Source organism: Xiphophorus couchianus, chromosome 16, assembly GCF_001444195.1.
Source record: "Xiphophorus couchianus chromosome 16, X_couchianus-1.0, whole genome shotgun sequence".
In the NCBI taxonomy this organism is placed as follows: Eukaryota; Metazoa; Chordata; class Actinopteri; order Cyprinodontiformes; family Poeciliidae; genus Xiphophorus; species Xiphophorus couchianus.
In genome coordinates, this window is record NC_040243.1 from 1,023,697 (window position 1) to 1,051,498 (window position 27,802).

The 27,802-nt window shown below is 41.0% G+C and overlaps 3 protein-coding genes and 1 long non-coding RNA gene across 7 annotated transcripts; 3 read left to right on the forward strand and 1 right to left on the reverse strand.

Moving 5' to 3' along the window:
- The first annotated feature begins 2,525 nt into the window (after window positions 1-2,525).
- On the forward strand, window positions 2,526-5,171 carry LOC114159451 (uncharacterized). Its single transcript, XR_003598586.1, has 2 exons — window positions 2,526-3,290; window positions 4,042-5,171. It is a non-coding gene; the product is annotated as an uncharacterized LOC114159451 (long non-coding RNA).
- Window positions 4,933-19,504, reverse strand: rcvrna (recoverin a). 3 transcript variants are annotated; one of them, XM_028041425.1, is made up of 4 exons: window positions 19,418-19,504; window positions 5,683-6,184; window positions 5,422-5,533; window positions 4,933-5,337 (listed from the first exon to the last, which is right to left on the reverse strand). In XM_028041425.1, exons 2-4 carry the CDS (start codon window positions 6,061-6,063, stop codon window positions 5,219-5,221), a joined length of 612 nt encoding a protein of 203 aa, XP_027897226.1. In that variant the 5' UTR covers window positions 6,064-6,184; window positions 19,418-19,504; the 3' UTR covers window positions 4,933-5,218. The 3 variants fall into 3 exon arrangements, with proteins under 3 accessions (XP_027897226.1, XP_027897225.1, XP_027897224.1); XM_028041424.1 differs by lacking the exon at window positions 19,418-19,504 and adding an exon at window positions 14,607-14,697; XM_028041423.1 differs by lacking the exon at window positions 19,418-19,504 and adding an exon at window positions 9,008-9,110.
- Window positions 9,112-16,373, forward strand: LOC114159449 (germ cell-specific gene 1-like protein). The gene is made up of 5 exons (XM_028041426.1): window positions 9,112-11,129; window positions 13,434-13,481; window positions 14,629-14,781; window positions 15,731-15,842; window positions 16,033-16,373. The coding sequence occupies exons 1-5, from the start codon at window positions 10,826-10,828 to the stop codon at window positions 16,337-16,339; spliced, it is 924 nt and encodes a 307-aa protein (XP_027897227.1). The 5' UTR covers window positions 9,112-10,825; the 3' UTR covers window positions 16,340-16,373.
- On the forward strand, window positions 19,120-27,637 carry elac2 (elaC ribonuclease Z 2). 2 transcript variants are annotated; one of them, XM_028041419.1, is made up of 25 exons: window positions 19,517-19,632; window positions 20,049-20,205; window positions 20,431-20,481; window positions 20,555-20,625; window positions 21,115-21,179; window positions 21,265-21,322; window positions 21,398-21,466; window positions 21,558-21,665; window positions 22,080-22,135; window positions 22,204-22,262; window positions 22,343-22,415; window positions 22,490-22,602; window positions 22,674-22,772; window positions 22,854-22,992; window positions 23,616-23,701; window positions 23,785-23,894; window positions 23,977-24,073; window positions 24,925-25,063; window positions 25,139-25,177; window positions 25,714-25,823; window positions 26,185-26,284; window positions 26,362-26,482; window positions 26,912-26,990; window positions 27,078-27,222; window positions 27,298-27,637. In XM_028041419.1, the coding sequence occupies exons 3-25, from the start codon at window positions 20,468-20,470 to the stop codon at window positions 27,505-27,507; spliced, it is 2,160 nt and encodes a 719-aa protein (XP_027897220.1). In that variant the 5' UTR covers window positions 19,517-19,632; window positions 20,049-20,205; window positions 20,431-20,467; the 3' UTR covers window positions 27,508-27,637. The 2 variants fall into 2 exon arrangements, with proteins under 2 accessions (XP_027897219.1, XP_027897220.1); XM_028041418.1 differs by lacking the exon at window positions 20,049-20,205 and having other exon boundaries at window positions 19,120-19,632.
- The last annotated feature ends 165 nt before the right edge of the window (window positions 27,638-27,802 follow it).

Genomic DNA, 27,802 nt, shown 5'->3' on the forward strand with positions numbered 1-27,802 from the left:
ATAATTCAAACCCAGAAAACTACAGACCAATAGCTTTAACATCCAATATATGTAAAATAATGGAAAGAATGATTAACAATAGGATCGTATATTATTTAAATAGTAAAGGATATATATCAAAGTTTCAGAGTGGTTTTAGAAAAGGGAGGAGCACTAATGATCCAACGTTATGTCTAGAGCATGAAATTAGAAAAGCACAAGTAAATAAAGAAAGTGTAGTGGCAGTATTTTTTGACATAGAAAAAGCATACGATATGATGTGGGTTGAGGGATTATTAATTAAATTATATATGTTGGACATTAAAGGAAAATTATTTAAATGGATTAAAGACTTTTTAACAAATAGAAAAATACAAGTTAGAATTGGTGAAGTGATCTCAGGAAAATATAAAGTAGAAAATGGAACTCCGCAAGGAAGTATTATAAGTCCATTATTGTTCTTAATTATGATAAATGATGTATTTAAAGATATTGGAAAAGAAATTGGATGTTCACTTTTTGCAGATGATGGAGCTGTTTGGAAAAGAGGGAAAAATGTAGATTTCATTGTAAGAAAATTACAAAAGGTTATTATTGAAATAGAAAAATGGGCGTTGCCATGGGGATTTAAGTTTTCAGTTGAAAAAACAAAAGTAATGATATTTACTCAGAAAAAATTAAACAAGGAAATAAAATTGAAATTATATAATCAAGAATTAGAGCAAGTAAAGTGTATAAAATTTTTAGGAATATGGTTCGATGAAAAACTAAAATGGAATATTCATATTCAAAAAGTGGTAGATAAATGTAAAAAAATCTTAAATATTTTAAGATGCTTGGCTGGCAGTGACTGGGGAGCAGATAGAAAATCACTAAAACAGATTTACACTGGAATGATAAGATCTAACATAGACTTTGGTTGTATAGTTTATGGTTCAGCAGCTAAAACACATCTGGTCAAATTAGACATTATTCAACACCAGGCATTAAGATTATGTACTGGAGCATTTAAAACCACACCAACAGCAGCAATACAAGTAGAAATGGGAGAAATGCCATTAGATTTAAGAAGAACAAAACTAGAAATAAATTACTGGTTAAATGTACAAAGCAATACATTTGATCATCCAACTAGGGAAATTTTAAGTCCATGTTGGGAAAAAGAAAAGAAAGAAATGAGGAGTTTTGGATGGACAATTGAAAATACAATAAAAGAATTTAAAATGAATAGTTTAGAAATAAGTCAAACACCAATATCAATAACACCACCATGGATTCTACCAGAAGCAACAGTAGATATGTCAATAATGGAAAAGAAACAAGATAAATCTTACATAGCAGATAGTTATTCAGTACAGATACATTTAAACAATTATTATCAATATATGCAAATTTATACAGATGCATCAAAAATAAATGGAAAAATAGGAGTAGCTTTTGTAGTACCAGAATTCAATTTAAAAATGGGAAAACGAATTACAGATGGATTATCAGTATACACAGGAGAAATGTTGGCAATATTATTAGCTTTACAATGGGTAGAAGAAATAAAACCATTAAAAACAGTGATATGTTCAGATTCAAGCTCTGCACTATTAAGTTTAAAGAACACTCAATCAGATAGTAGGATGGACATTTTATTAGAAATATTTCATACATTATTTAGGATACAAAATATGGGTTTAATAGTTATATTTGTGTGGGTTCCAGCACATATTGGGGTTGAAGGAAACGAGAGAGCAGATAAAATGGCTAAGAGGGCAATTCAAAATCCTATTGGTTTTACAGTTAAAACAAGTAAATCTGAGGCAAAGAGTATGGTTAAAGGAAAACTGATGGGAAAATGGCAAAAAAGGTGGGATGAAGAAAAAACAGGAAGATGGTTTTATAAAATTCAGAAAATAGTAGGAGAGAGAAGAAATGGAAGAAGAAATAGAAAGGAGGAAAGGGTGATAACAAGATTAAGATTTGGACATACAGGACTTAATTATACACTTTTTAAAATAAAAAAGCATGATAATGGCAAATGTGATTACTGTGGAAAATATGAAACAATAGAGCATATTATATTAGAATGTCATAAGTATGAAAGAGAAAGAAGATGCATGAGAAGAGAGTTTGAATGTATTAAGGAAAAGATTAATTTATTAGATATTTTGAGGAAGAATTTGGGGAGTAAACACATACAAATAATTATTAAATATTTAAAGAAAACTAAATTGTTTCACAGAATTTGATTATAGTAGGTGTGTTTGTGAATATGTGCATGATCTAGAGGGGTATAGTATAAAGTTAAGTATAAAAATGGATGAATGTGTGTATATATATATATATATATATATATATATATATATATATATATATATATGTGTATGATTTATTTATTTAGTTTATTCATTATTGTTATTTGTAGGAGTATATTTAAATTTATATAAATAGATAGTCCATCTCGAACCACACTCCATACCAGTAAGTGGCGGTAATGCTACTTAAAGTTTGTTGCCAACCGCCAAAAAACTCAAGAAGAAGAAGAAGAAGAAGAGGCGCCATGACGGACGCCGGAAGTGACGGACGGGACTATTGAACCGAGCGACTGAAAAGTTGTTTTTGCCAGTTTATTTATGGCTCCTGCTTGTTCCAGTCAAGTAATTTGTCTGTGAATGTAACTCACCTGGTTGGGGCTCATAGGTGGCGGGAGTTTCAAAAGTTGCTAACAGCTAACAGCTAGCTTACGGTACTTCCTCCCTCCTGACGTCTTGATCAAATGACTAACTTTGCCTGAATTCAAGCCACACATCGTCTCCATAATGGTTGGATGTACCTTCTCCTAATATTTGATATTTTAATCATACTGACTTATAAAGTATACAGACGTTTGTTTTCTTACCTTGTAAAAAAATATTCGCTGCGAATCCGCGGTTACACCGAGGGCTAACAGTTAGTATGGTTGACAGGTGCCATCCATTTCCTTCCTCATTAAAGGTTAGAAAATAAAATGAATGAATAAAATAAAGTTTGTTTGTGTAGCTGACCGCGACATCCTGTGACCATTTTAAACTGAAATCAGCTAAATAAAAGTGGCGTTGGGTCAAAGATGTCTGCTTTTATACCAGCTTTAAAGGAGCACATCATTTTAACAACTGTCATGGCGGAGTTCTGGAAAGCGTGACGTCATGCTCAAAGGGTCTATCGACTCCGCCCACTTTGCTGGAATATTTTTATAATTGTTACTGAAGCTGAGCTTTCACAGCGGGGTTAGTTACACTTTAAGGAAATCTGTAGATATGACTCTCTGTGTGTTTCCACTTCACGTACTGTTAAGAAATAATGATTATTTTGGTGCTTAATACAGCTAATATACGACATGTGTAAAGGTATAGCCAACACTTTTATTTGGAACAGTTTTCTGTTGAGCATGTGGGAGCTGACAATAGCAGACATTTAAACAAGCAGGGCTTTTTTCCTCCCCCGCTGAAGACAGAGTAATAAATTTACATTCCGAGGGGGCAAGAGACTTCTTGGCGCCTCTCCCCGTACCAGACGGAGATGAACGCGAAGTGGTCCGCCCTTTTACTTAGACAAAAACCAGACACCTTTGCCATAATGAGGGGAGTTTCCAAGTTTTTCTGAGTCCCTGAGGGAGTTTCTAATTGGTCAAAGAACGGAACGCCTTGACTGCATATATTAAATAGGGAAACACCTATTTGGTATAAAATTACGTACACGGAGCACGCCGAGAGAGAGAGAGCGGCCGCTATTTTTGCTTTTTTTGTCTTTGTGTTTTGTGTTCGTTTGTCTTCCCCTTGTGTGTTTTTATTTTATTTTTAGGAGAAAATGCATATCTCTGTTCCTCTGCAGCTTTGTTGTTCATTGCTTTGTATGGAATTAAACTCTGTGATCTGTGACGTCAACACGCTTTGTTGTTGTTTGGTTTTAGCTGGACGCCGTCGCTGCACGTCGCCCACGGAGAGCGTCACTCGCCAGGGACTCGGGAGATTAAAAGAGGAAAAGCCAAAACTTTTTGTCCAAAGCTAGCATTAAATGATCCTTTTTTTTTAATAGTACTCATGCATATCAGGATATATTTGAGCTTTTAAAATCGGCAGTTCTACGTGTTTCAGAGTCTGACACAAGTGTTTCCAGTTTGGAGCTAATTATGTTTAGCTGAGATCCCTGACCTGCGTTTTGCTGCCTTTCTTGACTGAAATAAATTCAAACCCATCCAAGTACGGCGCGATTCTCTGCGTTGTATATGGCTTTTATTTCCAAAAGATAAACTCTCAAATTTTACTTTGCTTGACTCAACAATAAATGAACAACCAATCAGAACCGCTGCTTAAAAAAAGTAACAAGTTTACAGTTGCCATGGTTACTACAGCTCAGCAGAGTGGGAGGGGGCGGAGCCTGAGGAAGTTGTTTTTGTTCAAATTCAAATCTGAGCACAAACTGCAACATTCTCCATAGATCCAAATGGCTGAAAATGTATTTCTGACACTCAAAGGCAAACATTTTTAAAACATTAATTATTGCTGTAAACAGATTTCTGCTGATATTTTTTCTAACTTCTTTCTATCAGATAAATTGCAAATAAATTAATTAATAAATACATTTCTCAGACAGAAATGAATTGTGCTGTTAGAAATAGGTATAAATTATACATATGCAAGCAAAGTATTGTTCCCGTGTCAAGCCCCTATTATCCTGCCTGGACTCTTAGCACACATGCTAATACGTGAGTGTCTCAACTGACCTTCAGCTTTTAATAGGATTGGTTGATGCAGGCGGACTGTTAACCTGAGCCTAATTCCCCACATAAGTAGCTCTAGTTCTGACTTTTTCACAATTAGGCTAATGAATGAACCAAAGTGTGAAAAAAACACGCAGCTCTCCGATCGCTAACGATAATTCGCTGGAGGCATTATGGCGGGCAGACAAGCTAAACTGGGTGAGATATCAAATACACAAAGGTAATCACTTTTAATAACATCACAAACTGCAAAGTTTGTACAAGTTTTCATATAAAAGCTCTAACAGGATTTAAAGGCTGCCCCGTTTTAATTACCCGTTAGCTAATCTGAAGCTGCAGGCTTGGTTACTATCACCAGGTGATTAATTCATTGGTTTAGCTGGTAACCAGAACAGAGTTCACAGAAGAAGAGACGTAGCTCAAACAGGCAAATTAAAAAGGTAAACAAAAATAGATTATTAACAGTCTTAAACCACAACGTTAGCTCCTGAATTATTGCTTCTTTTCTTTCAGCTTGTCTTTGATTCTCTGAGGTTCGTCGTATTGTATCAAGCGCAGGATGTCCTTGTTGTCCATCACTCCCTGGATGAATTCGCCCTCCGTGATTTTATCTGCAAAGGAAACAACATGTCTGTCTCAGATGATTTTCTAACGCTAAAAGCTGCTGCAGAGTGAAATGATTTAATGAAGTGTACCGTTTTCCTTCTTTCCGAAAAATGCCCAGATTTTTTCAGCTCTCTTCTCTGGAGTGTTTTCGTCTTCCGGGAGTTTCGTCTGGTCGTCTGCTGGGATCATGTTGAATATCGACTGCAGGAGAAAACCACAGGACGTTTTCAATCAGTTAATCTGAACTTTGACCTTAAAAGATCAGGAGATAGTTGCTATTTTCAGCCTCTCAGATACAAGTTGACCCACAGCTTCAATGGTTGAACTGAGACAATAAGCGACCTCAGTACCCTAACGATCTCTTGGATCTCGTTCTTGCTGATGGTTCCATTGCCGTCCACGTCGTACAAGGCGAAGGCCCACTCCAGCTTCTGCAGAGTCTTTCCTCCAGAGGTGAGGTGCAGAGCGACGATGTACTCCTTAAAGTCCAGGGTGCCGTCTGCGTTGGTGTCGAAGCTCCTGAAAACGTGGCGAGCGTACGCTGTGGGGTCGGCGCCCGGGAAGAAGCTGGCGTAGATCCCTTCGAACTGCTCCTTGGTGATCTTCCCGCCGGGACACTCCTTCAGGAAGGACTGGTACCAGGTGCACAGCTCCGCCTCGGAGTACTTGGTGTTGGACTTGAGTTCCTCCAGGAGCTCCTTGGACAAGGCGCTGCTCTTGGTGTTCCCCATCCTGCTGCAGATCTTCCTCCTTTCCTGCGTTTGAGGGCTAAACGTGTGCAGAGCTCAGAGTTTCTCTGCTTGGCTGCCAAATGAGATTATGGTCATCACTATCTAAATCCAGACAGCTGTCCTAAAGAGGATAAACACGTCACAGCGTTATGACACCTTCACTGGGAGACACATTCACACCGCAGTACGAGTCAAACAAACCTGACAAATCCAGATATATATATATATTTATACTTTATAATTAAAACATTATTCTGAATTTATTTTCAATTTGAAAAGTTAATTCTGCTTTAACATTTTATTTATAGTCTTATGTTTTAAATTTAAACTCACATTTCCTTTTTTATTGTTTTTCTGGTTTGAATCTGGTCCCATTATCTTGAATGTTTATGAGTTTTATTTCCTTAATTTCTTGTTTTATTTTGAAAATCAATAATCATAAAGTTGTCTGCTAATCAAAAACTGCAGATTTTGTCTCAGAAAAATCTATTTCCTCTGTTACTTCGACCCGCCTGCTTGTTCAGTTGCTGCCGTTTCTTCAGCTTTTTGTTTTTGTAGATTTGGTTTTTTTTTTTTTTGGTGATTTGGGTCTAAAATCTGCAGGGGATGTTTCATTTCATAACTCCTTATAGAATATAGTCACAGTCTGCTTTAATAAGGAGCTTCAATAACTCCAGAAAATAATATCTGCAGTCAGAAAGTTGCTCAGAAATATTTAGCTGCAGAAGCACAAGGAATAAAAATAATAAACGATTAAATTCAATCTGAATATTTTATGATTACTCATCTTTATGATTCATCAAAATACGCTGTCAGGAGAAACTAAAAGTTATTTTATTTCCCTGTATAAAATGTCTTTTTTTGCATTTTTTGAGTCGTTATATATTTGGTTGTATTTGTTTTCTTGCAGATAAAGGAAAATGTTGCTTTTCTTTTTTTTGTCTCTTCTCATTCCTGAAACTGGTTCATCATCTAAACTTTACATCTGATCCTGAAATTGGCCACAGCCGGGGGAAATAAAGACGCATGCTTAGAAAACCAAATGTTTCTGTGCTGCTGGGAGGTGAGATGGTTTTCTGAGTCGGACCTGCAGTTTGATCCTGGGGCAGGATGTCAGCGGAGCAGAGAGGTTCTGACCCAAAGCAGCCGAGGTCGGCCTGCAGCCCCGCTCGGCGTCCGCCGCTCGCCCACAATGTGATGAGATTATCCACGTCTCCATTGTAATAATCTGGGGCCAGATTGCAAAGCCATCTGCTGCAGCGGCACCAAAACCGCAGCAAGTGGAGGCAATTAAAGAACCAAGAAAACCGAAGAACATTAAAGAATTCTGGACGAGGATGAGAGATTACGGTCAGACTGAAAGATTTGGAATAAAGTCTCAAATGATTTACAGAGCAAAACATGAAGAAGGAACATTCAGGGCTATTTATTAAATGATATGACCCAGTTTACCAATATTCGGCTCATAATGCCTCCAATAAGAATAAACTGACGGCCTGAAGAATCCAACTCTTTATTTATTTCATCACTAATAATTATTGACACTTTTGTTCTATAATATGGAATTAGAGCCAGAACCTCCTGGAGTTTAAATTAAAAAAAGGAAAGACAAGCAAACATGCTGACCATGTACCTGAGAGGTCAGGTCAGTTCAGTTCGGTTCGGTTCAGTTCGGTTTGGTTCGGTTCAGTTCAGCTCAGCTCGGTTCGGTTCAGTTCGGTTCAGTTCGGTTTGGTTCGGTTCAGTTCAGTTCAGTTCAGTTCAGTTCGGTTCAGTTCAGTTCAGTTTGGTTCGGTTCAGTTCAGTTCAGTTCAGCTCGGTTCGGTTCAGTTCAGTTCGGTTCGGTTCGGTTCAGTTCGGCTCGGTTCGGTTCAGTTCGGTTGGGTTTGGTTCAGTTCAGTTCAGTTCAGCTCGGCTCGGTTCGATTCGGTTCGGTTCAGTTCAGTTGACAGCCTGTCGAGTTGCACAAAGAGATAATAAAATAAAAGAACAGAATAAAGGGTAAAATATTGTACAACTGCAAATATTAACATAAATGCTGTGCAGTTTTTAAAATGAATAAACTCCGGTCCGAATGAATGTGTAGCTGAGTATCGTTTTTAATTTTCTGATTTCTGAGATGAACTTCATGTCTGCTGCATAAAACTGATTATCTCATCAGGATCAGTGACTGTAAAGCAAATAAAGATTATTTTAATCTTTATCTTTTTTGACATACTATTTTAATAAAATGTATATAAAAATGAGAATTATGCTTTTTTATACGTATATTGTGAGATATTTGTTTCACTTCTGATCTGAAACATTTTGTTCCTAATTATTTTAAATCTAATCTCTGGATGTCATGTCAGCATCCTGCCTTTTTGTTTAAGTTTTTATTTTTATCACCTGTTTTCATGACTGTTTTTGTTTTCTTGTTTATTCGCATTAATCTTGGCATTTTAGTTTCTTCTTTGTGTTCATTCATCTATTATGATTCTGCTTGTTTCCTGAGATTATTGTTTCTTTTTGTGTAGTATTTCCGTTAATCTGAGATTATGTTTTGTGATTTTCCTTCAGCTGCTTCCACTTCTCCTGGATTAGCTCCTCTGGTCTCTTGTCTTTTAATCTCGATTATTTTCTAGTTTTTCTCTGGTTCCTCCAGTTGCTGTTCTGTGTTTTATAGATTTTGTATTATTTTTTGTTGCCATCTTATTCTTTCTTCAGCTTTTGTTAATAAATTATTTTATGGCTCTCCACACCTGCTCCTACAAAATCATTCCAGAAAAAGCGAAGCCGTTGTTTAATCTGTAAATATCACGAATCATTTTACATAATGATTCAGTTTAGACATGGAGCATCGATTACCAAAAGGTAAAATGTTTCATCCAGTGGTTGCATCTGTCAGGTAGTTTGATTATGCAACAAGCGGCCGGCTTACTGCCTCATCACATGCTGGACTCACTCATCCTGTGTTTCTATCCTTTATGACATGGCTGCAGAGGGTCGGAATAATCTCTTTATTTTCAGGCGAACTGCTCAGACGCAGAGAGAGTCGGACTGTCTTCTGCTCCTGCTTTCACAAATGAAAACACAAAGATGAGTTTGGAACAAATGAATTATCGTGGAGTTCAGCCTGAAATGTCTGCAGGTTATAGGATGAAGTTACAGACAAATATGAATCAGAATGATTGAAAAATGTATTACGTTTATTTAAATGATTACTGCTGTCATCAGTTTTATTGTTACTATTTAATGAAGTTAAAGTTTTTACTGCATTTTGGTTTATTGATATAAGTGTTAAAATGATTGATGCTCATTATGCATCTTATCAGTCAGATACAGAAAATGTTAACGAAGAAAGAAAGACTGTTGTAACCCAGGTAATTACTGGGCGATGCCACTAAGACAGGATGCTGTAAGAAAATGTTTATGCTTCTTTGTTCTGTTATTTTACTGAGTTTAATAAAGTCAAACTCACAGAAGGATTTTAGTGACAGTTTGTTAGAAACGACCCGGCCGTCGATCAGGAGGGAAATCCACTAAATGTCTTTTTTAAACAAGATGGCCGATCACAGAATGCTGCATCCATGCAAATTATCGGGAAGTTAAGTGGAAGGAAAAAGTGTGCTAGAACCAGAGATGTGTCCTTGAGAAGGGTTAGGACATTATTTTATCTTATGTAGTTTTTTGACTTTTTTTTCAGGTTTTTAAAAACAAGAAAAGTCAATCAGAGAAAACATACAAAACCAAGAATAAAATAATTAGTTTACTTTCAGTTTGAAAAGGAGAAGGAAGAAGTGAACATTATTCAATCCTGCCCCTTGTCTCAATTTAATGAAACATGTTACCTACTGACTCAAAAATGATCCAAAAATTGTAATAAAACCATTATAATAATCATGTATCTGCTCAATAAAAGAGCCAACAAATAAATGACATTGAATAGAAAAATGGTTTCAAACTGACTCAGAACAAGACAAGAAAATCTACGGATCAAAATAATGGAGTTAATGACAATCATGAATAACAACCAGACATCAGAATAATTACCAACTCTTCATCGTTTTAAAGCTAAAGTCTAATAAATTTCTCATGTTAAACTTTCTGACATCAACAGTTTCCAGGCAGAGATGAAGGTTTGGCTCTGCAGCAACAAACAAACTGATTCTATTGTCTTTTCCATTGAATCAGTTTAACTTTTCAACAGTCGGGACGCGATTAGAAAGAGATTTACCCTCCACACACTGTAAACACACACACACACACACACACAGACACACATATTCTGGATGGATTTTCATAAGAGACTGCCCACATTATGTCACTGGTCAAAGTTAAACCGGCTCTTGATCTGCTGCCTCTGGCTGCAATCGGTTTGAAATGCTGGGAGAACGGAAGCAGCCAGAGCCTTGCTGTGGATTATAATCTGAGCTCAAAGGAAGTTTGGAGCATAATTTGCCCTTTGTAATGGAGAATACTGCATGATGAGATCTGCTGGAGGGGAGGAGCCACGGGTTTGATTTGAAGCTGAAGAGGCTGAGAGTTTAAATGGTCAGAGACAGAAAATGGGTTTGTGTCGTTCCTGTGGAGCCGAGGTGAAGAGATGCAGAACAAGCAGCGAGCTGGCAGAGGGACGCTCTGCTTTCTCACCCAAGGAGCCCCAAACGCAACAAGATTATGAAGATTTGACATCTCTGCTGGGAAGCAAAACACTGTGGCTACATATTGAAAGCCAGGATTAGTCGCCTTTTCATTTCATCTCTCTGGCCTGGCCTGGACCATGAGGCTGGAGCGCGGCCGGCGAGCTTCCCTGGCAATCACTCTCAACTTTGTGGCTTTGGCTTTCGCCGTGTCGGCGGTGACCACCAGCTACTGGTGCGAGGGGACCAGGAAGGTGGCCAAGCCCTTCTGCTCCGGGCCGCCGGTCCAAATGAAGCAGATGTACTGCATCCGCTTCAACAGCACCAACCTCAACGACAGCCGGCAGGTGCAGTACATCTTCGAGACGGGAGAGGAGAAGTTCATCCTCAGGAAGTTCCACACCGGGATATTTTACTCCTGTGAGCAGGCTGTGGATATGAACGGTAAGATGATGCTGCAGGGGTAAGATGATGCTGCAGGCTGTGGATATGAACGGTAAGATGATGCTGCAGGGGTAAGATGATGCTGCAGGCTGTGGATATGAACGGTAAGATGATGCTGCAGGGGTAAGATGATGCTGCAGGCTGTGGATATGAACGGTAAGATGATGCTGCAGCGGTAAGATGATGCTGCAGGCTGCGGATATGAACGGTAAGATGATGCTGCAGGCTGCAGCATAATAATCCATAACATACGTCGGTGCTGAAGCACTGTAAGTTATTCATTAATCACTGACAGGTTGATGTGTCCTGTCACTCTGGTAAAGAAATCCTTTAATATGTTATGGATTACTTTGCTTCCTCTCTCAGCTCCAGCTGCCCTTTGACCCGTTTCATAGCTGCTCGCTGCGTTAGCTGCCGTTACAAACATCCCTGCTGGGCTGTAAGCAACCTTCAGCTCTGCTCCTGTTTGGGTCATAAAGTACTAATCAAACCACTGACTGCTAAAGAATGAGCAATATTCCAAACTCAATGAACAAAAATACGGAGAAAAATGAAATGGCCAGAAAGGATTGCTTCAAAGTTCATGAACTGATGGAATCGACTGCTGTCTGTTGCTGCAAGAGAGCATTGCTGCAAAGTCAGCTAACCAGTACAATCAATTGCTTTCTACTGCAACATGCTAGTTTAAGAGAAGGCATTGCTGCAAACACACTGATGGTTCAGTGAGGTCAGCTGCTAAAATGTCACCACATGTGAGCTTTGGGAGATTGCTGCAGTTTTAATGACTTGATGTTCACAAAGGCCTCATGTTCAGCGGAGGGATTGCTGCAAAGTTTGCTGCTAAGTCAGTCAATTGTTGCAAAATCAAATGTTTTCTTAGATCAGAAACTATTTTTATTGATGATCATAAACTAAATTTGACTGCATTGATTTATAGAACTGGTTTGGGAACTGATTGGTTCTCTGTGGATCTGATTTGACTCTTTTATAACCAGATTGGATTTAACAGCATCTTGTTTCCATCTGTATTAAAATGCAACTTAAAAATCAAAACTGCAGCTGAATCATTTTATTTGAACCAGTTACAGACAAAGATCTGTATCTTTTTTTTCTGTCTACATCTCACAAATGTGGGAATATTTAGAAAACTGACTTTAGCTGTGAGTTTGTTCTACAGCTGCTTTATTAAACAGCTGCAGCAAATTATTTAAAGCCAATACTTTATTTATTATATTTGCTTTACTTTACTTGTAGTTGATTTGACACTGAAGAAAGGACAGATCATAAAATGAGCGCAGGATTAAAAACAACAGCAGGTAGAAAAACCACAAAGCTTTTATTTCTCCACTTAAAGCCAAATCTCTTCAAGCTGTAAATAAAGTCAAATTTCTGCTGAATCAGATTTTCTCCAGGAAACCATTCACACAGATAAAAAGACACAGAAAATGTTTTTACAGTAAATGAATTAATTAATATACCAGAACGTATTAAAGGAAAACGGAAATATATTTGAGCAAGAAGGAATTTAATATTGTTGATGATGAAATTGAGTTTTGATGTTCAAACTAAACACCATCAGCTGTTTCTGGTTGGTTCGAGCTTCTTTAGGGTAAAACATGCCAAACACAAAATATATAAAAAATATTAAATATACAAAATATGTGTAGTAGTTAGTAATGATTTATCAGACAAGTGAAAAAATAAAAAAAATAAAAGTTTGTTCAGATTTGCTAATCAACGTCAGAGAAGAGGATAAGTACTGGAAATGAGATTTAAAATTAAACCTCTGTGTGGGTTTGACCTTTCACCTCTGGTTCACCGGCAGACAAACAGTTGGACGTTTAGCCTGACCGGCGCCAGCAGCAGAACTATTTCTGTCATCAGTTACTTCAGAATCTGTCCAGGACCTCAGAGCTGCTTCAGGATTTTTCACTTTTCCGTGCAGCCAAACAGAAACGACATTCAGTCAACTTTAATTTCTGTTTTTCTTCTTTTATTTCCAGTTTTGGGGAAATAAAAGAATCCTTCATTTTTCATAAAGCACCTGATTGGTTTTCAAAGCTTTTCTCCATTTTATTAAAGAAAAATATGTAAAAGTTGCTTCTGTACAGATTTTGTTAGAATTACATTTATGGAAAACTTATATCATTTTTTAAAAGAAATTTTAGACACGATTTAGTATTAAATTGAGTATAAACATATTATTAAAACATGATACGTTTAAATATATAAAACATCGTATGTTATATTCATTATCTGTCTGAAAGTTTGAGTTTTTTATGTTTTTATTCTTTTATTTGACAGGATTTGATTGTCGAAGTTTTGCTGAGATTGCTCCTGAACATCAAAGAGGTTGGCAAATTTATGATTTAAAAGTTTATTTTTCTTTGAAACCATTTAATAATTTGCCTGTATTTGGGTTTATTGTCAGGAAAAAAAGACATTTCTTTGTAAGAATAAAACTTACCCAACACTTCCTATGACCCAGACAGAGACCAAACGGCCTATTTAAAGTTCAGCCTCACTGACTGCTGTTTGCTGGAGTAGGGGGTTCAAAGTGAGGCCCGTGGGCCGTCTGGTGCTCTTCAAATGATTGTCTGGTCCTCGACAGGATTAATGCAAAATTGGATTTTTTAATGTTTATTTCATTTCTTATTTGTAAATATTTTTTACCCAAAAGCAACTTTTGGTGAATTTATTCTTAAAACTTGTTTTCAAATAAAAAATAACCCATATCTCTGTTGTAAACAGAAAACTTTTCTGGGCCAGCAAAATATAAAACTTGTTGACCCAAACAGTGTGTGAAAACCTTTCAACAGTTTTCAGGTTTCAAATATTCAATAATTTACATATTTCCAGATCCCATCGCTACAAAAATCAATCATTTGTTTTCATTAAAAACTCAAGTTTATTGTTGAAATGATGAGAAAATAAATGATTTCACTATGAAATTATAGTGTTAGAAAAAGAAGCTTCATGTGTCGCATGACGACCTTCAGCTTTAGGACTTTACATGAATAAAGTTTGGACACCTGTGATGTGATGAGACATTTCCATAAAAGCAGCAAATTTTATGTTTGGATAAAACAACTAAATAATGAAACGTAACTTAAAATTATTCACAGAAAATTTGCCTGTTTTCTTGGAAAACAGCGTGGAAAGCTGACGTGCCTACCCACAATGCTCCCTGCTGTCTGTTCATGTGGTTCCAGACACTTCTTCCTTCCACTCAACATTCTGTTAATATGCTTGTGCAGCACAGAGACCAACCAGCAACGCCCTGTCGATGCCTTCCTCATGCAAAGAGTCAGGAATTATTAGAGCAACATTTGATTTTTTAACTGAATTATTTAAATAACTTGAAGCTCCGTTAATTATTTCCTTCAGTTTTATAATAATCAGTTTTTGTCCTGATGCTGATTATTGGAGTGTAAATTGATCCAGGCGTGCTGTGGCTGGCTGTGTGTGGGTGCTGACCTCTGACCTCTGCCCTGTCCAGGCGTGCTGTGGCTGTGTGTGGTTGCAGAGAGCCTGTACCTGGCTCTGCTCTTCGTGGGCGGGGTTCTGATGATTCTGGAGCAGAGCCGCTGCTTCAGCGTCATGAACAAGCTGAAACTCAGTGCCTTCGCCGCCATGTGCACCGCCCTCTCAGGTAACAGCACAGCTATGGAGCTACATCAGGCTCAAAAACATCCACATGGCCTACAACAGAGAAATTTGTAAATGTGTTCAATAATGCATAAATGAACATTCATATTAGTTAAACATTTGTTTGGACGTGGATAATCACATTGGTTTCTCAAATTGACACGTTTGAGACTGAACAGGTCGAGACACGGACGGATCAGCCCGACTGAACCTTCAGCGCTCGAGACTTTCTAACTGAACAGGATCAAATCAGATGCTGCGTTGAAGGCAGAAGAAAAGCTGAACGTCTCTGACTTGATCCACTAGCTTTTATTCTCTTACACACATTTTACTGATGTGTATGCGCAGTGTGTTTCTGTCGGTGCAGTTTGAAACGTGTCAATTTGAGAAACATCTGTGCAGCCCTGCAGCGGCGGCGGCGGCTGCAGCAGGGGTGGCGGCTGCAGCAGCAGCAGCCAGGCTGAATGCGCTGAATGCTGCAGTCAAGCATCAGAGCAGCTGACTGATCTGCGGCCACTCGCTGCCTCGGAGGATTTGCTGGTTTGTGGAGTAATCCGATTGGAACCGGGGCAACGGTTTGGGCTGTTCCCAGAGCCGCCCAGAGGACCCCCCTCCCCCCGCCCTGTTGTTCTGTGTTAATCCCAGAAAAAGCTGCTGCAGAGATACTGAGTCAGAACGAGGCGGCTGCGTTCACCTCGCCCCTCTGCTTCATTATTCATGATTTAATGGTTTGGCTAAAAGTTACAAAAATAAATAACATTTAGTTTTAATCTGTCTGTAAATGTGTACGGCTGTTTCTCCTTCCTTCATTCTCTGCCCTAATAGATGCTGAAACCAACCTGAGACTCTAGAAATGAGATTTTAAAAAGTGTCTACACACTGTAAAAACTACATCTGGTCTTAACTGCCTTTAAAAACACATGGGAGCGTTTTGACCTCTGCTCTGCTCACAGGCCTTTGTGGGATGGTCGCCCACATGATGTTCACCACCATATTCCATCTCTCCGTCTCTATGGGACCTGAAGACTGGAGGCCCAAGACTTGGGACTACAGCTGGTCTTATGCGTAAGAACTTTGTCAATATCTTAAAAGTCCAAACAGAATCTAATTTCATAAAGAAACAAGTTGAGATTCAGTTTTGAGTTGTGAAATGAGATTCAATCAATAACTGAACTTCATAAGAACTAAAAAGCTGCATTGTATTTAAACTGAATAACTGTACAGCCAGTCTGACTCTTCATTTGGCTCTTTGCAGCTTAGCCTGGTGTTCGTTTGGCACCTGCATGGGCTCTGCAGTCACAACCCTGAACAGATACACCAAGACCATCATAGAGTTTAAATACAAGCGGCACAACATCGAGAAGAACCTGCTGATCAAGCAGAAGATGATGGAGCTGGGTCTGCCTGAGCAGGTGTGGAACATGTACCTGACCGCAGCTCCGGCTGACCTGGAGGTTCTGCCACAACCGCTGGTAAACGGCCACAAGCCTTCCACCGGAGCGCTGTACGTGTTTGAGGAGGTGGAGCATCCACCGGAGCAGCAGGTGGAGGCGTACTGCTGAAGGAGGAGAATATTTACTCTCCCTGCTTCACATCCGATCTGCATCTGCAGAGTTAAAACCACGTTTAGCTTCTGCAACCAAGGCAACATGTTTCTGCTTCAACCTGAGCTGAATCTGCCTTCTATCATCCAAGATGCATTAAAACTGGAATTAGTGAGAGACGCACTGAGAGGAGCAGTGATCCTGACCGGCCTGATGGATCTGGCTGGATCTGAGAGGAAGCAGGAATCAGTGACTAACTCTGGATCAACCGTTCAGGTGAAACGGCTGGACATGAACTGACCTCAGACTCTTCTGCTTGGTTCCTGCTGCTGTTCTAATTCACATTTGAATATGTGAATAAAAGAAAAGTGTTACATGTGAGTGAAGGATCTTTACAACACCAAACATTCCCTGAGCTTCACAAGGAAAAGTTTGGAAAAGTATTTAGTTTGTTTCACCATTTTAGGTTTGGATAAAAACGGCCTGGTTTTCCAGACTTTACTGCAGGAAGAAAACTACTAATGAATAATTAATGAAGTGACTTACATTTAATCTCGTTCTTTATCTTTGATTCGCCACATCACACCTTAAGTTTAACGTTTAGTTTTTTGTTTGCTGGATGCAGCTCAACGTTTTGGACACCAGAGTTCAGCCAAGTGGAAAAATATTAAATATTCATTCAGGTAATGAAAATGTGAATCAATTGTTCTGTGAAGGCAGATTTTTAAAACAATGTGGATTCATCAAACATAACGGCTGGTTCAGTAAAAACATGTATTCAGTCAGAACCAGTTTGATAAAAATCCGATTCAACAAGGTCACAGCAGCTGGTTGTTCTAAAGAACATGTCCCAAGTAGAAACGACACCGTCTGCAGGCGGTGTGCTGCAGGCGGTGTGCTGCAGCTGCACAGCGATCTGTGATCCACATTTTGCTGCTGACGTCTCCAATAAGGCTAAAAGCCTCCAGACGACATTTGATGTGAATCTGAGCCACATAAACAAACTGAATTTTAAACCTCAGTGGTTCCTGAACAGCAAAGCCGAGTTTCTTCCATTTCAGAGTCTACGATGGATCTACTTCCACATCTTAAAGTTGCTCCTCATCCTGAAACCTCTGCAGGACCTGATGCCCTTTGACCTAGAGCATCAGGTCAAAGGGCATCAGGTTCTTTGGCCTGATGCTCTAGAATCCTCTGCTCTGAGTGTCGGTCAGTTTAATGACAAACAGAAGTTACTGTCTGAATTACCAACGAACGCTCATCAGCCTTTAACTAGCCATGTTAAAACATCCAGCATCAAAGTTTTACATCAATAGTGTCCAAACGTTTTAGTGTGAGGGCCAAAACATTTCTTTGAACACCCCTGATTTAGATGAATTTATGTTTTGTTTGGATTATAGAAAATCCTCAATAAATTGAAACCAGAGAGAAGAGACCACCTTTGCTTTTGCTACGCAGAAATGCAGCTCTGAAGGTAACTACATGATGAAGATGCAAAATAAAGCAGGACTGTTCTATTCATGAGTTTAAGCTCTTCAACCAGCTGAAAAAACAGCAGAGAAAATCCAATTGCAGTGTGTTAACAGCAGCCGATCTGTGACTGTTTGGTTCCTCTTTTCATCTGTTTCTGATGGAGCAGCTGCTGCCTGGCAGCTTTAATCCCACTGGATGGAAACAATCCAGGTTACAGTACGCCTGCTGATCTTCTGTTTTCAGCCATGACACGATTCCACGCGCTGATCAACTCACATAATACTGTTTTCATTATGCTTGGGAAGCACGAAGAGGGACAAATACATGAAATGTTAAAATCAGACTCACATTTTTTATAAATATATCATTAAAATGATGAAGCTGCAGAATGCTCTGTGAGGTCACTGAAGAAAACATCTGTGGTTATTCAGATCCTCCTTTCATGTCGATGGTTTCAGTGGCTCATATTTCCAGAGGAAGAATTTCAATAAAGTCCTGAAAAATCTGGAAAAAATAAATGTGATTGAAGCATCTTCCAGAGTGGAAATAGATGGACGGACAGACAGACTGCTGGACCCCTGCAGCCCTGCATGGACAGGTGGGTGTATATGATGAATGCATGAATATGTATGCAAAAGAAAAAAAAAACACACATTATGGAAAAAGTATCTGTATTTTCCGACCTAAACGCCTGGCTCATAGGATCAGGCCATCCGTTAATGTTTTGAGATAAACACAAGCGATACTATCATATTGATATCCTTTGATTAGGTAAAGGCATAAATAAACAATAAGTATTTCATTTTATACTAAGGTTTTACATATTTTGATTATTGAAAATTTTACATGGAAAAATCTAAAGTTTTCAAAAAATAAGACTAACTTTTCTGTAAGGAATTAAAACTCGCTTTAGTTTGTCACTTATACAAAAAAACTGTAAATTTATGCTTCAATACTCAGTTTTAATAGTCATTGTATGATTGTTAGGAAAAACAATACACCACTGGACACAATCTTTAAAATTAAAAACTGATTTTCAATATAATATTTTCAAATAGGTTTCAGTGAATAAATACAAATCTTGTGCCTTAAAATGTTTGCATTCAAATAAATCTATCTTAATACTGAATATCTAAACGTAGGTTAAGATGTTTTCAGTAAGAGCTACAGATATTGTCCATTATTCAGCGTTTTATTTTGTAGCATCTTGTTTACAACCCTCCTCGGAAACGAGAAGCTCTATTCCCGCCTCCTTTGCGGTAAACTCGTTTTGATTGGCCAAAAGACCTAGCAATAACTTCCGGTAACCAATCAGAGTTAAGAACCGGGAACTTGTTGATGACGTTTATCACTTGCCGGAAGAGAGGTCGCATGTTCACGAACATTTAACGTCCCGTGAAGGAAGCTCAGAACCTCTGATAGTTGATAAACTGATGCCGAACTGTTCGGAAATGTGTCCGGACTGTTAGCGGAGCTGTTTGGGATCGTGAACACCACCCGCCGCGGATATTCTAATGATTAGCTGAAGTACTTAGCATGAATAGCTTCCATGTGAGGCTCTGTAGGCTTCTGGTTGTGAACGGCAGAGCTGTAACTGCCCCACGCTGCGATTATTCTCCTTACCGGACTGTTTTCCACTTTCCCCGGTCAATGGCGACCTCTGGGCATCAGTTCTCAGCGAAGAGGCCGCAGAAGGAGCCACTCCGCCGGCTGAAGACCAAGGAGAGCCGAGACAAGCGGGGAGACGTTCACGGACCGTCCAACGTGTACGTTCAGGTGGTCGGAGCGGGAAGCAGGGACAGCGCCGCGTCGCTTTACGTCTTCTCAGAGTACAACAGGTAGGCGCTTCACGTACTTCATATCAGATAAAAGTGCTAGTTTCAGTTTAAGTACGTTAATTAAAGAAGAACACACTCTCGTTTACCTCATCAATTACCCGGTTCCTTCTAGCAGATTTCAGTTCGCATACAGCCACTGAACGTTACTTATTTTGCAGAGTTTCTTTTGGATTTCAGAGCATTTTTCCACATTTTGAGCCACAAAGTGACCGTTCTCAAAATGATCAAACATTGCAATTAATAAATCAGTGAAAAAAGAGCATAATAACAACATGGTGGGTTTATTGAATTCACCCAAACGTCCCTACAGTCTGCTTTATGCTAATTTTGCATTTAAAGATTTACTTCAACAAAGAAATGTGCTGTAAAGTGATGGTGATCTAACGGTCATGTTTTTGGACTGTGTGTGCACTCAGGCATACTCTGAGAAAAGAATGCAGAAAGATTCCCGGGCCGGGATTCAAACCCACAACCTTCTTGCAGCAAAGCAACACCTTTAGCAGCTGTGCAGCCCTTTCATAGGAGACTTCTCTAAAAGTATACTGGATCAAACTAACTGGGAACTAATTACAGGTCATTTAAGTTGGGAATTTTAGTAAAAGATACATTAAAGCAAATTAAATGTATGTGATTGTTCTGGGTTTTCCTGCAGGTCTCCAAAGATCCACATCAGTAGCTTCAGTTAAATGAACTGTAACTGATCTGATCCTCACACACAAACTATATTGGATCATCTTTATTATTATTTAAGAAGGCTCCAGTCTGTAGGGATAAAAACCTTCCGTCTCTGTGCTGCAGGTACCTGTTCAACTGTGGAGAAGGAACCCAGAGACTCATGCAGGAACACAAGTAAGCTGCAGCTGCGTCTCATCCTGGCTGTGGCTGAGCTAACGGCGCTAACATGGGTCTGTTTCACCTGCAGGCTGAAGGCGGCGCGGCTGGACAACATCTTCCTGACCCGACTGAGCTGGGAGAATGTGGGAGGCCTGTCAGGTCAGAGGTCAACTCTCATCTAAAATCACCCACTCACTGGCGTTTCTTTACAAAATGTTATGAATCAGAGCTGGGACTCAACAGTTTCCACAGAGAAGTGATTGGGAATTTCCACTCTGATATTTGAGTAATTCTGTTTCCAGAACTTCATAATCCATTTTATTTCTGGTTTTTGTTGTTGCTTGATTTACTGTTTTATTTTGGATACTTAAAGTACAACACTAAAGTTTATCAGTCTTTGAGAGGGTAAACTTTCATTATTATTTCAATATATAAATTGAAAATGGTGTCAAAACAATAATATTATCATCTGTTTCCATAACTGCTGACATAATTTATCAATCAGCAGACTTTGTTATTTGGATGTTGATACTAGTAATGGAGTCATTTTAAATGTTCATCTGTTTTTTGTAGCATTGCTAATTGCTTGTAATTTTTGTGCCTGTTATTAATAATATGTCTATATTTTCTGAATCTCCTGCATTGCAGGGATGATATTAACCCTGAAGGACACGGGCGTCCCTGAGTGTGTGCTCTCTGGACCTCCACAGCTTGTGAGAAACCGCAGAACATTTCACAGACGGTTCTGAGGTTCCATGGAGAGACTGACGTTCTGTCTTCCATCTGTTCATGTTTCAGAAGAACTACCTTCACGCCATAAAGTCCTTCTCTGGCCCTCTGGAGGAGATCAAGCTGTGTAGGCCTGATGTCTCTGATATAATGCCATGTTGTGTTTATGGGGGAGGTTGTTCATGATGTGATGTCCTCTCAGCTGTTCGACCGTACACTGAGGAGATGCACAAAGATGAAACCATGACTGTGTACCAGGTCCCCATATTTGGTAAATTCAAAGGATTATTTTATTATTATTCCCTCAGAGTTTGTCTTTTAAAAGCGTTCACATGTTCATCTGGTTTTTACTGTTTTTGTAGCCAGATCAGGAATCGACAGAGGGAGAAACTCACCGCAGGCTGGCAGAAGCAGCCGCAGATCACCAAAGCGAGACGGACCGGAGCGCAAAACCAGAGAAGAAGAATCAGGTGAGACCAAGCTGCTTCAGCTCACCTTCATCAGAACTGGATCTTTAAACGTTTTAACCAAGAAGCCTGACCCTCAGGATTACACCACCACCACCACCCTGTCAGTTTCTTTAGTTTCTCTTTAGTCTTTGGCTGAAGAACAGGAGCCATTTCTGCACATTAGATTTGGTTGTATTTACCCAGAATGCCCTGCGCTGTAGTCCACTTCCTGCTTTTGGAGCAGTTTCTGGTCCGCTTGGCGTTCACAAACCGAACCCAGACCGAGGTTTGGAGGACTAGAGGTCAGAGGTCGGTTAACGTTCACACCTCACTGGACTTTGACTAGACAAATGGACTGGAGTTGGATTAGAGTGGACTGAACAGAACTGGTGTGAATGAACTGTTCATGTTCAGTTTGTGTCTAAAATGTCCCAGGTGAAAGAAGTGCAGCAGCCAGAGACTCCTCCCTGGTGATCGCCTTTGTGTGCAAGGTCAGCACCAGAAAACGAAGCTTTTTATGTTTGGATGTTTGTTTCTGACGTCCTTTTCTCTCCTGCAGCTTCATCCTAAGAAGGGGAACTTCTTGGTGGCTAAAGCCAAAGATCTGGGTCTGCCGCTGTGAGTCGGCGCCTCGTGTTTTAACGTCTGACCCAAATCAGTCTCGATTTCCCTGATTTCTTCCTAAACTGTCTCTGCAGAGGAACAGCAGCGATTGGTCCGCTCATCAGAGCTCTGAAAAACGGAGAGACCATCATGCACGACGGAATAGAGGTGCATTCTGTTTCCCTGGCAGTAATCAGATTACATCTCCAAAGCGCCGCCTGACGCTTTGCTTCGCCTCTCAGATCCGGCCAGAGCAGGTCTGCACCCCGGCCGACCCGGGGCCCGTCTTCCTGGTGCTGGAGTGTCCGTCTGAGGAGTTCCTCCCAGCGCTGTGCTCCAGCCAGCAGCTCAGACGGTAACCGTGGTCCAGCCGGACGAGCTCTGAGCGGCTGCAGCCGTCCGGCGCTGACTGGTCTCTCCTTCCAGGTTCCAGGACGGCGGGACGGAGGATCCGGCCGCGCTGGTGGTCCACATGACTCCTGAATCCGTCCTGGAGACGGATCAGTACAAAGAGTGGATGGAGAGGTGGGACCCGCACGGTTTAGAACCGGGCCGTGTTGTTTCAGGTGGAGTCCAGACGGTCTGAGTCCGCTCCGGGTTTTTCAGGTTCCCGTCGTCAACAGAACATCTGATCCTCAACGAACACGTCAACACGGTCCACAACGTCCGGAGCCACAAGATCCAGACGCAGCTCAACATGATCCACCCGCACATCTTCCCTCCGCTGAGAGCAGCCAGAGCAACGGTACACTTCCTGCTTCCTGCTTCCTGTTTACTAACGTCCCATTAGCATTAGCATCATGCTGCTTTAGCTTTTCTTCCTGTTGTCAGTACATAAAAAAATCCAGATTACATTTATATAATTAGTTTGTTTCTTACCTTGGTATTCTGTAAACATGTTTAGTTTATTTTTCATTTTACTTTAAAATATCAGACTTTGCACATAACCATATATTTTCTCTGTCTAATTTTTAAATATCAAATCAAGTCTTCTGATAATTTTCTTTCTTCAGTTTAATTTCTGGGAACTGCAGCCTCCTGTGTCTACATCAATTAGAAATTAAATAGAAATCTAAAGATCAAAGATCATAAATCTAATTCTCTGAAGGCCAGAAAGAGGAACTGAATGTTTTAGAAACGAATTAATCTGATTTATTAATATTTTATTTCTCTCAGGAGGTTTTTGTCTGGGACATTTTTGCTGCTTTAGTTTTTTTCTGTCACTGAAACTTTTTGCAAAATGATTAGAAATGAGAGCAGCTGGATGGACCAGAACAAACATTTTAATCCTTGGAGTTTCTGAATCCATGAGTTTCTTTTACACACAACTGGATCAAAATCAGTTATTTTATTAATTTCTACGTTCAGGAACCGCAGGCGGCCCTTCGCGTCCCGAACGTCCGAGCCGAGTGTCTGCTGAAGTTCCAGCTGCGACCCGTCATGGAGTGGCAGAGGTTTTCTCCGTTTGCTCATCTTTTCTCCGCAGCGTTGATGGGATATTTTATTTGATTCCGTTTTCATTCTGTCTCATATTTAGAGACGCCGTTCCCTCCTGCAGCACGGAGGAGTTTGTGAAGGAAGCTTCTGAGATTCCAAACTTCCTGGAGGAAGTGGAGAAGTGCCGGACGGCCTGTCCAGAGGGTTCTGGTGGGTCCAGACGCGCCAAGTCGGATCAGGTGGGATGAATAAATCCAGAGTTTGGTTCTGAAGAGTCTGCTTCCTGCTGCAGGTCCGGCTGACGGATTCCCACACGTTGTGTTTCTGGGAACCGGGTCGGCGATCCCCATGAAGACCAGGAACGTGAGCGGAACGCTGGTCAACATCAGGTAGGAGAACCTGGTGTGTTCAGGCTGAACGGGGTGTGTGTGTGTGTGTGTGTGTGTGTGTGTGTGTGTGTGTGTGTGTGTGTGTGTGTGTTCAGGCTGAACGCTGTGTGTGTGTTCAGGCTGAACCCTGTGTGTGTGTGTTCAGGCTGAACGCTGTGTGTGTGTGTGTGTTCAGGCTGAACGCTGTGTGTGTGTGTGTGTGTGTTCAGGCTGAACGCTGTGTGTGTGTGTGTGTTCAGGCTGAACGCTGTGTGTGTGTGTGTGTGTGTTCAGGCTGAACGCTGTGTGTGTGTGTGTGTTCAGGCTGAACGCTGTGTGTGTGTGTGTGTGTGTTCAGGCTGAACGCTGTGTGTGTGTGTGTGTTCAGGCTGAACGCTGTGTGTGTGTGTTCAGGCTGAACGCTGTGTGTGTGTGTGTGTGTGTTCAGGCTGAACGCTGTGTGTGTGTGTGTGTGTTCAGGCTGAACGCTGTGTGTGTGTGTTCAGGCTGAACGCTGTGTGTGTGTGTGTGTGTTCAGGCTGAACGCTGTGTGTGTGTGTGTGTTCAGGCTGAACGCTGTGTGTGTGTTCAGGCTGAACGCTGTGTGTGTGTGTTCAGGCTGAACGCTGTGTGTGTGTGTGTGTGTTCAGGCTGAACGCTGTGTGTGTGTGTGTGTTCAGGCTGAACGCTGTGTGTGTGTGTGTGTGTGTTCAGGCTGAACGCTGTGTGTGTGTGTGTGTTCAGGCTGAACGCTGTGTGTGTGTGTGTGTTCAGGCTGAACGCTGTGTGTGTGTGTGTGTGTGTTCAGGCTGAACGCTGTGTGTGTGTGTGTGTGTGTTCAGGCTGAACGCTGTGTGTGTGTGTGTGTGCAGCTCCAGTCAGTCGCTGCTGCTGGACTGTGGAGAGGGAACCTTCAGTCAGCTCTGCAGACACTACGGCGACGCCGTGGACGCGGCGCTGTCCAGGATCTCCACCGTCTTCGTCTCCCACCTCCACGCCGACCATCACACGGTGAGAACCGCGGCGCCACCTGGAGGTGAGCGTTAGCAGAGCGGCGTTCTAACCCTGACTTCCTGTTCCTCTCAGGGCCTGATAAAGCTGCTGCAGCAGAGGCAACGCGCGCTGGTACGTTGGCATGGTAACCGGGGTATCACTAGAGATGCTCTGATCCCGTATCAATATCTGTATCAGTTCTGATCATTGTAAATGATTCTAGATCAGAGGTCAGTCACGGCTGATCTATTCAGTTTAACTCTTTATTTATTTGGTTTTGTATTTAGAATTTCTGTTGTATTTTCTGAACTATTTGCAGTTGATTTTTACACACTGAATGTTTCACTTTATTATTAATTTTTTTACTCCTAACTGCATCGACTGAACCAGTTTGACCAGCTGGTGAAGCTTTTTTTGCTTTTATTGCTGTACTGGTTCAGATTTATTAAATTAATTTGTAATTCTGTAAATTTATGTTTGTGTAAAAACAAAAGTTTTCAGTCAGTTCAGCCGTTTTTCTGTTTCAGTTCAGAATCGATTTTGAACATCAGATATCGGAATCAGTTCACCGATGCTTTTTAGCCGAGATGTTTAATTTGTATCGTTCAGCTGACGTGTGTGTGTGGGGGTGTTTGTGTGTGTGTGTGTGTGCGCGCGCGCGCCTCCAGGCCAGCCTGGGAATCCCCTTCAGCCCCGTCTACCTGGTGGCTCCGGTCCAGATCCTGGCCTGGCTCGGTCAGTACCATGACTTCTGTGAGGAAATCCTGCATCACTTCAGGTTCGTCAACCTGCTGCAGATCAAAGCTTCAGTTTGGAAACAAACCATCACAGCAGGAACTGAACCGGTTCACTGAATCTGAACCGGTTCACTGAATCTGAACCGGTTCACTGAATCTGAACCGGTTCACTGAATCTGAACCGGTTCAGTTCAATGATTCCCAGTTATGATGTCATTCATGTTTCAATCGTCGGATCATTAATACCTTTTTCTTCCTTACAGTCTGGAATAAGATTAAACATTTCTCCAGATTAGGATGATAATCCTTCCGTTTATTAAACTCGTTATTTTTCCTTCCTGTCCCCTAAATGAAGGCGGGTCCCTAAAGCTGAGCTGCTGTTTCTTCTTCTGTGGTTTTCAGTCACATCCCCAGCAGGAGTCTGTGTGATGACGCTGATGTTTCCAAGCTGAAGGTTGATTCGTCGCTCCAGTCCATGCTGAGGAAGACCAGCCTGCAGCAGGTCTGCGGCGCCGGTGGCCCGCTCCGTTCCTCTCTCTGTTTCTGATCGGTTCTGCTAATCGACGCTCTCTGTCTCAGTTTCGGACCTGCCTGGTGCGCCACTGCAGGAACGCCTTCGCCTGCAGCTTTGTGCACCAGTCTGGCTGGAAACTGGCCTTCTCTGGAGACACCATGCCCTGCGACGCGTTCGTCCACATCGGTGAGCGACCAGCGCAGACCGGCCGCGACCTGGAAGAATCAGACCTGGAAGAATCAGACCTGGAAGAATCAGACCTGGAAGAATCAGACCTGGAAGCCTTCAGTTCACTAAAAAAGTTCTTTAATATGTTAGTCATGGCTCTGCTGTCTGTGACTCAAGGCAGTTGAGGCTACTGCTAACGAGCTGCTAATATTCCCAGGCAAAGTTCATACATTTCTGTGGAAAAAGATCTTATATTCCATTTATTATGGTTTTAAAAAGTCTGAGATCTGAAGAGAGAAAAGCCAGAAATGAATTCAATGTTTCAGTGTTTAACAGAAGCTCTGAATCTCCCAGCTCCTTCCACTGGTTCCCAGTAGGTCTTCCTGTACTGGCTGTTTGTTCCCAGTCCTGCCTGGGACGCCGCTGGTTAAACATCGATCTTTCCAGGAAATGAAGCGACGCTGCTGATCCATGAAGCCACGCTGGAGGACGAGTTGCTGGAGGAAGCTGTGGAGAAACGACACAGGTGAGACGGAGAGCAGATCACTTTCAGATTCTTCTGCTTTTTGAGACATTTTTTATAGAACAACTATAAATTGATGTTTTCTGGCAGCACGACCTCGCAGGCCATCGGCGTCGGCATGAAGATGAACGCTGACTTCATCATGTTGAACCACTTCAGCCAACGCTACGCCAAGATCCCGCTCTTCAGTGAAGACTTCAGTGACAAAGTGGGAATTTCCTTCGACCACATGAAAGTAAGAGTCTCCTACGACATGCAGAAGTAAAATCTGACATGAACTCTGGTTTTAAAGATGACTTCTTTCTTCCAGATCTGCTTCAGAGACTTTAAAACTCTCCCTAAACTCACTGCTGCTCTGAAGGCGCTGTTTGCGGAGGAGCTGGAGGAGATGGAGGAGCGGCGGGAGCGGCGGGAGAGGAGGAGCCCTGGAGGAGGAGGCTGCAGCCAGGCAGGAGCAAAGAGAGGCCAGCAGGGGGCGCCGCTGCACAGCGGCGACTCAAAGAGGCTGAAGTCCAGCTGATTCCTCTGCAGGAACAGAAACAATCATTTTATTTATGAGACACTTTTTATTTACCGCAGAAATAAGTTTCCTGGTGATGCTGTGAAAATAGTTTGATTTTTGTTGAGCAGAATAAAAATCTTCACACCGATCGACCCGGACAGTTACTGCTTCACATCTGCAACCTAAAATAAATGTTTTTATGAATTTGAGCTACGACAGGGGAAGATTTCTAATGTAGATAAATAATAGTAAAAAAACAGGAATAAGGAGTAAAATTATGAAAATGCTTTGAATTTCCTAGATTAATATAGTT